Source organism: Gavialis gangeticus, unplaced genomic scaffold (genome assembly GCF_001723915.1).
Source record: "Gavialis gangeticus isolate Ggan-Ray unplaced genomic scaffold, GavGan_comp1, whole genome shotgun sequence".
NCBI lineage: Eukaryota > Metazoa > Chordata > Crocodylia > Gavialidae > Gavialis > Gavialis gangeticus.
This window is the reverse complement of record NW_017729032.1, coordinates 207233047-207242010: the sequence shown is the minus strand read 5'-3', so window position 1 is coordinate 207242010 and position 8964 is coordinate 207233047. Positions and strand designations below refer to the sequence as shown.

Sequence of the window (8964 nt, the reverse complement as noted above, 5' to 3'; positions counted from 1 at the left end):
CAGTGTCTCAGTCCATCTGTGGCTTTAGTCCTTAGAAAACTAAGTCTCATTGAAAGTTAATAGGACTTAGGCTCATAATCAGGGATCCTGGTTTTCTCTCATACAAAAAATCCCCAATTTTTGGATTTAAAAAAGTAACCCCAAATCCACATTTTTGCATGCTTTAAATGAAACAGTACTATATATAAGTCTATATATTAGTGGTGTCTCATTTTAATCATGGAAAAATGTGGATTTTGGGTTACTTTTTTTAATCCAAAAATTGGCGGGGGGGGGGTATCAGAGAAAACCAGGATCTCTGTTCATAATTAAGAAATGTGGGGGAGGGGAACACAAAAATTAAGACTTAGGGTCATAAGGTGCTTTTGATAATGTTATTTGTGGTCTTAAAGGCAACCTAACCTATTTTTACTGAGCCAGTCCCAAGATCACATCTTGAAACCATTTCAGGTAGAGGCCACCTTGAAACAGGTCTACATTACAGGGGTTGTTTATTTTGTAAAAAAATGTTTTTACATTGGATCAATTGAACTGGTTTGACTACTGCTAGAAGAGTTCACTGCTGTAGAGATGTCTGTTTTGTCATAATGGCATGACTTGGAGTTTTTCCTGATTTTCTTGGGAGAAGTTTGACGCCCAGTATGATGGTGCTGTATCACAAAATGCTGGTGTAATGGAGCACATGGATGATATCATGATATAACCACTTTGCCCTGTAGGACAAACTAATAAACATGGAATCTTTGCTTTGACTGATACTAACATCTCAAAAATAAATACAAAATGAACCTAACCAACTGTGTCAAAATTTAGGAGGTGTATACAAGGATTAGAAAGCATCTAGTAAGAAAATACATGAAAAAGTATACGTGTATGGGAGATTTATGCTATCAGCTGGATGAAGAAATGGATTTATCCCAAACTCCTGGATCTGAAAGAAAAAAAGCTCTCAATAAGTCTTTTCTGATAATTGTCATGCTGGATAAACAAAATTTTGATTTTCTTCTGGCAAAACTATCCAAGATTGACCTTTTTTGATTCCGGGAACTACACTGACTGCATGTTACATCCTCCATAACTGTCTTCTACCTCTTGCTGAGGAAATCCTACTGGAATCTCAGTATGGTTTCAGGCCATCCTGTGGGGTAGTTAACATGATTTTTTTGCTTGGCAGGTCCCAGAAAAGTGTTAGGAACAATACCAGGACCTGTATATGACCTTCACTGACCTCACTAAGGCCTTTGATTTCATCAGTTGTGAAGCCTTATGGAAAGTACTGGCCAGGTTTGGATGTTCTGAAAAGTATATCAAGGTCCTGAGGCATCTTTACAACCAGATGACTGTGACAGTTTTATGTAGTGGATTGTCATCTGAGCTGGGGTCAAGCAAGGATGTGTCATCACCCCATCTCTGTTCTCCATTTTTTTTGACAGTCAATCTGGTTCTCATTAAGGATTGCCTTCCCCCTGGAATTGGAGTGAATATTGAATGGATGGAGGGTTTTTCAACCTGCTATGTCTTCGCTTAAAGACTAAAGTACTTAAAAAATAACCATCCTTGACCTTCAGTATGCTAATGACTATGCCATCCTTGAGCACACTGAGGAAAACCTCTAGACTGTTCTAGATCTTTTTCGACCTTTGGGCTTCCCTCTCAACATTGTGGAGACTAAAGTGCTCTATCAGCCTGCCCTGGGCCATGAATGTGATCCACCTCCACAAATTACCTTTGAGGGAAAGACCCTGGAGGTAGTTAGATACTTCCCCTACCTCAGTAGCCACCTCTCAGAGAGTGAACATTCATGAAGAGATCCAGCACAGGACCCAGCGTGAAAATGCCTCCTTTAGAAAATTGCTTTGGCATGTCTTTTTTCATCACAGCCTCTGGAAAGACATCAAGATCCAGGTCTACTATTCAGTCATTATCCCCACTTTCCTCTACAGATGTGAAACATGGGTGACTAGTGTCATCATCTCAAGAGCCTGGAGAGACATCATCTATTATGTTTCTGGAAAATCCTCCACATCAATGGTAAGATTGCTGCACAAACACTAGGATCCTTGCTGAAGCCTATGCTACCAGCATTGAGTTGATGATCTTTGAGCACCAACTTTGCTGGACCATTGTGTGCAGATGCCTAACTCAACTCCCAAAATAAATACTCTATTCCCAATTTAATAATGGCCTGAGATCTTGCGGTGGCCTGAGGAAGTCCTACAAGGACACATTGAAGGCGTAGCTCAACAAAACAATTGCTGACGTCAAGAGCTGGGAGGAGCTGGTTGCTAACTGACCCCAATGGCACCACAACCTCAACCAAGCAGCAGCTGGTTTTGAGGTAAAGTGTCTTTCCCTCAAAGCAGAGAAGAGAGAGTGGAGGAAGGAAAAGGAGAGGAAGCCCAGCCTGCAGCCTACTTTCCCTTGCAGAAAGACTTGCGACTTCTATGGACTGGTTTGTGGCTTAAAAATTGGACTCGTAAGTCACCTCAAGACCCATCAATGAGCTGTGGTAGAGATCATCCTCTAGTTGAGGGATTGCCAGTGGTGACATTGTGCATCAGTGTTTCTTTCATCAGAATTTGGAACGTATTTCTTAACACTGTCACTGAAGCCTAGGGCACCCCTTCCTTTCTGAAGATTTTAGGACATGTGAAAACCTGTCATGAAATATGATTCCTTTCAACCTTAGTCAAACAACTTTAGCCTGAGGGGGAAACATATCACTTCAAAGACATTCTTCCCAGTTTCAGGGACAGAAGGAAAAGCAACGAAGTGACAAGGAAGGGGCAGAGAATGGTAGTACAGATCCACAAAACAGACCCCATCAAGAAATTTCTGTAAGAAACCCACAGGAAGAATCTCATTTTAATGACTTGTTTATGGTAAAGCTTGGTGCCTCTTTTCCATCTGGCTAGAGGTTGCTCCATGTAATAAAGCAAACAGTACAGCAGATATTGGCCAGGCAGTAATCTGGCACTGAGTCTAACCAGACTGTCATTTCCAGGTCAGCCTCTACATTTCTGCTGACCAAATTGCCTTCATCATGAGATCATGTCTTTCCAGAGAAATCCCACTAATGCCCTCATTCTGTGAAGGTGGTATATATAGAGGGAGGTTCTCTGTGTTAACAGCGTGCAGTCCAGCAAAGACATCACTGTCCTCTAAGTGATTGCACTGTCTTCTCTCCTACCATTAAACTTCAATAGAAGACATGGACATTACCATTCAGCACCCCTGGTTCAAACGTGCTCTTGGACCCCTGATTCCAAGCCGTTTGTTTGACCAGTTTTTCGGGGAGGGTCTTTTTGATTATGAACTCCTGCCTTTGTTGTCCTCCACCATCAGCCCTTACTACAGGCACTCTCTCTTCCGCAGTGTTTTGGACTCAGGCATTTCTGAGGTAAGACTTCTTTACTGAATATCTTTACTGCTATCAGTTCATGGAGAGTAACATGCCTCCTGCTACTTTCCATGATTCTGTCAAAGTATATTTATAAGCTGAAATTTTAAGACTCCGATGCGAGTGGGTGTAGGAAAACCTTTTGACTCAATGAAAATCAAGAGGTCATTTGTAGCGCAGGAGAAATCTTCCTTGTTACCATCCAGAAAAAGAAAGGCTTTGCCTATAGCATTTTTACAATAACTTCAAAGAATTGCTTTAGTCCTGTGTTCACTAAGGGTGGGAAGAAAAGAAAAAACTTAGCTGCTTCTGTAACAGGGTTTTTTGTAATTGAGTTCAGTGTAAATACAAGCTTGAGTAGGAATATTCTGGCTCTCCCTCCCCCTTTCATGCATTCTGTATTCTTTGCAGTCCTACACTGGAAATCCCAAGAACAATTCACAAAAGACTGACTACAAATTGGAAAAAAAAAAGCCATGCTTTCTTTTTATACTTTGAGCTTTATTCAAAACCATCAGATCAGAAGTGTCAGTGAATGTAGATACGCGTGCTTTTCCTATTCCGCCAGACTTTTCAAAGTTTCCTCCAAACGCTACCAGAAGCCCAGTAGAAAAAGTGATGGATTCACAAAATGCCTTATAGTATGAAACAAGAAACTGACATAATTCGACCTCTAGCTTCTGAGCACAAACCTAGGAGCCAATAAACCTATCCTGAGAAAAATAAAGGTACACCGATAAAAAATAGAGCAAGGAAGTGATGCAGACACAAGAAGCAGTAAAAGTGACTTAGAATTTTACTCTAGTCTCCCAATCACAGAACCTCATCCAAAACTTATTAAAGTTAATGAAGAATCCTGATTATTTCAGTGGCCTTTGGGTTAGCTCTATGACCCTTCTATAGCCTTCTCAAATCAGTCACAGAGCGAGTCTGAGAACTATTTTGTCACAGTATTTGCATCAACACAATTTTTAACATGGATTTTAAAAATTTACTCTACAATTTTAATTTCAGGTGAGATCTGACCGGGACAAGTTTACAATCATGCTGGATGTAAAACATTTCTCGCCTGAAGATTTAAGCGTGAAGATTATTGATGACTTTGTTGAAGTCCATGGCAAGCACAATGAAAGACAGGTAAGCAGAAAAAATTCAGCTGGGGGAGGGCAATATTTCTGCTCTGTTTCTTTTCTATTTTAAAATATTCCTCAGCTGAAAATAGTGTTTTAGAGAAAACATGGAACATGATAGTTTTTCTTAGTTTCTTCCCACACCATTATTTTTCAGATATTAGAGCAACCAAACTAAATGTACATGCCTGAGTCTGGTAGAGATGAAACTTGTTTTCTGATAAGAAGATAATCCAGTTGTCTTTATTCATTTTAAATTGTCATCTTCCAGTGCAGTCAGATGATCAGATGACAAAGAACAACGCGCATTGTTGATGTCTGACTAGAAAAAGAATGTTATTTGAAGTTGCCAAAGAATGGCTGGGTTTGCATAAGCCAGGATCACTAATGAACGCAAAATTTTCATATGCTGAGTTAGATGAGAAGACAAAAACAAAACAAAAACCCAGTAAGGGCCTGAGGCTTGGAAACTTACCATATGCATGACATGGGAATTTCCAAAAGTATAAATTTGAAGTATGAATATTCCTAGCAGAGGGTCTAACTTTTCATTCATAAAGATCCTTCCTGGGAAAACAAAATTTGTTATCAGAATTGATTTTTTTCTATGTATTTGTCTGAGGCTGCTATCAAGACAGAGGGGAAGAATCACCTTTATTATCTGTCATTTTTTAAAAAGATTTCTTTTTTCAGCCAACAGCATCAGCAAGACATTTGGTCTCCAGAGGTGCCAAGCACCTATGGCTCCCTCTGAAATGGAGGGCAGCCACAGGTGTCCAGCACACTGAGAGAGATCTATTTTGTAGTAAGGCCAAAAGTCGCCTTGGACTCTTGGGGATGCCTTGGGGACTTCAGTAAAGTTGCACAGGATATCAGGCAGGACAGATTTTGTTTCCTAGTAGAGTGGAATTCAGATTATAATGTATGCACTTTCATTGTCTCGTCTGAAGTAATGATCTCATTATAAGTCAAATCTGGATTTGAAAGAAGTGGTTGGAATATGGAGTCACACCCTGGCAGTGCAGAGGGCCAGGAGAGGTGAAGGATGACTAACAAGTGGGGTAACACAATGTTTCTGACTGAACCATCTCTTTTTCTCCTGTCTCTTACCAGGATGACCATGGCTACATCTCCCGCGAATTCCACCGCAGGTACCGCCTGCCTTCCAGCGTGGACCAGTCTGCCGTCACCTGTGTCCTGTCTGCTGATGGCATGCTGACCTTCTCTGGTCCCAAGGTCCAGTCTAATGTCGATACCATTCACAGTGACAGACCCATTCCTGTAGCCCGTGAGGAGAAGCCCACCTCGGCTCCTTCTTCCTAAGCTCAACCTGCTACTGAAGCATCCAGGCTGTCACAATTCGCAGGCCTCATTCACAGAGCCATTGCATAGCTATCAGTGCATTCTAGAAGGGTTTACTTTTTCTTTTCACTTTTTCCCCCTTGGATGGAATGAGAGGTTGGGTGAGCAGCTAGTGGTCTTTGAAGCTTAAACCTAAACAAACTGTGCTGTCAGGATGACATGAAACAAGGATGCTGCCAAGCTGATGTCTTTGCTGAAACAGTCATACATTGTGGTGTACAAGGTAACATCGACCAGATATTGAGGAGTGCACAAGTAACACCAACACCTGATATACCGATTTTTAATGTTAGGCTCAAGCAGGAGAAAGCCCTGCAGCCTTGCTCTGTTCTAAGTGAGAATTAAGCTAATTGCCTTAAAAAGAGCCTGAGACACTGTGCACCTGAAATGAATGTACCATAAATTCCTTGAAGCAACAGGAGAACCACTGACATGTCACATGCAGCAGTGCAACAATTTTTCAGTAAAGTTTTTAAGTGTATCTGTTTATGCCACTCGTGTCATCTTCCCCCAGTGACAACTGATGCAAGGATAAGCACGCTGTTCCACTGTCTTTCTAGATCCTTCATGGGGTCCATCGCTATGCTGAGGCTTCAAAATCCCACCAAGCTCTCCCCAGCCTCCATCTCTCACACCATTTTTCATAAATCTTGCTGTAACTCTAATGTAGTCCCACCTGTTCTGCTGATACCTGGCATTCAATACAAGCACTCAGTCAATGGCAGTCAATAAAGAATATAAATAAGAAGCAAAATACCAGCTGCTTTCTTCATTTCCTTCCATGCTCTTTGAAGCTAGAAGTGGAGTGCATGTTTCTCTGCACAGAACATGCAGAAAGAAATACCAATAAGATACCAAGTCTTTCAGTAGCTGAACAAGGGGTGGCAAGCAGGGTTCTAGCCCCAGGTACCAATTTAGAGGTGGCATCAGAATGGCAGTCTCCAGCGAACTCAAGTGGTAGCAGCAACTGGGCTAGAGCCTGCACTGTGGCTGCAGCAGCAAATATGCAGGGCACCTGCATAGTGACAGCAGCAGTCAGCCATTCCCTCCTCCTGCCTCCCCCCATTCTCTGGCACTTGGCACTCTCCCTCTCCTGTCACCTCTTGTTAGCATCTCTGTCCAGAGGGCTAAAATGCTAGCCATACCTCTGAGTTCTTTTGATCTCCCATTTTTCCTTATTAAAATGCCATTTCCTAAGTCAGTTGCTTCTACAAAGGGGCAAGGTAGACCTTGAACATATAATACCAAAGAAGAGAGGATACTATTCCTTGTTTATGACCAAAGATCTCTCAGGCTAAATATAGGTACTGCCCCTTTACACTCTTCAGCACTTAGGTTATCAGAAATTCTCATACCAGTATACACGTATCTCTACAGACTGCACTGAAGAAAGAATCCCAGCACTGAAGCACCTTCATGCCACAGCCAGCTCCACTGCAGCACATTGAGCCCTGTTGGAGCAGCCATGGGCTGCAGCCAGCCAGGGCTGCTCCAAACAGGTTCAATGTGCTGCACATGAATAAACTCCAGAGTAGTAAACCCTGGAGTTTTATTCATGCACATCAATTGCATGTGTAGCTGCACCCAGAGTCTACAGGGTTAAATTCAAGTTTTAACACCCATATATTTTTGCTGAAAGATTTCAAGATTTTATATAATGTGAAGTAGACTGAAGAACAAACCAAGTGCATGGCTCTCAGGAGCGATCACTTCTCTGTACCCAAAATGGGGGGGACCATTTCAAGCAGAGTGTTAGCTGAAAATCAGGTTTTGCTAACAAGAAATGCCCATCAGGACCCTCCTCTGTACTGGGGTTCAGCTGGCAAAAAAACAACTATGATGTGCCTGATGCCAACTGGGATTAACCCTTTAATGCAGCATAACCACATAACCATAGTCCTATTTAAAGAGGTGCATTTCTCCAGTCATGCCTAGTCCCAAAAGCAGGGGTGGAGTGTGGGATGAAAGAGGACATCAGCTGTTACTCAAGTGCCATCATATGACCTTGGGCACACTGAGTGACTGATATCACTTGGGGCCAGTTGTTGTATTACTGTGATACTAATGAAGATAAATAAATGAAGTACCATCAGAGACAAGTTTGCTTTAGGCCTCATATCTACAAGGTACTGAGAACCTTCTACTCCCACTGAACTTGGAGGGCATTAAGTTTGTTCAGCATCTCACTGGATCAATCACATGATAAATTATCTTTTTTTTTTTTTTTCCATCTCGTTTGAAGACAATATGGGCTTAAAGTTCTTCTCAGAAAACCCCAGATTAGGAAGAGATTTTTATTTCAGGAATCCATAACCTATGGCCTGTGAGCCAAATTCAGTCTGCAAAACCATTTAATCTAGCCTATGAACATGAGGCTTCAGCAACATTTGGTGCTGGGGGCTCCACTATCAGTCACTTTCCCTGTGCTGCCACTGGGAAAAATGCCTGTAGCTACCGGGTCTTAGCACTCTTGCACTCCCTGCCTGCCTGCCTCTGACTGCAGCCAATTCCCTTTCATAGGTGCAGGATGCACAGTTCCTAAACCCAGGTAATGCCCAACCAGCCTCTTCCTAGAAACCTCTAATGAAAAATACCTTTCATCTTCCCTGGACAGTGTGTTCATTTGTCCTGATGTTCTTGCATTTAAGAAGCTTATCCCAAAATTTAATTTAAATCTGCTTTGCTGCAGCTTAAACCCATCGGACGCATGTCCTGCCTTCTATGCAGGGGAGAACATTTCTTCCCTATCTTCTTTATGGTAAAAAAGTTCAGAGGCCTCATTCCACAATGTCCTTTGTGCAATCTGTTCAGGGTAGCAATGTCCAACAGTCTCTGCCCTGAGCAGCATCACTGATGAGTCCCTTCTCCTGGGGGCACATATCACCAAGCTAAATGCTCACTACACTACCATGGTCATCCCACTCCTTAGGTCTCTCCAGCCCTCTGCTCCACTCTGCAGGTCTCCCTGGCAAGCACCCTACAACCTACCCAGCCTACTGCCCTGCCACTGGGGGCTGCCCCGTACCAAATTTCTGGAACTCTGTCTCTTCACAGACCTGGGTCTAACATATT

General features: G+C 42.3%; 1 protein-coding gene across 1 annotated transcript; it reads left to right on the top strand.

The window, feature by feature from the left end:
* The first annotated feature begins 2951 nt into the window (after positions 1-2951).
* Positions 2952-6640, top strand: CRYAA (crystallin alpha A). The gene is made up of 3 exons (XM_019525523.1): positions 2952-3400; positions 4415-4537; positions 5644-6640. The coding sequence occupies exons 1-3, from the start codon at positions 3212-3214 to the stop codon at positions 5851-5853; spliced, it is 522 nt and encodes a 173-aa protein (XP_019381068.1). The 5' UTR covers positions 2952-3211; the 3' UTR covers positions 5854-6640.
* The last annotated feature ends 2324 nt before the right edge of the window (positions 6641-8964 follow it).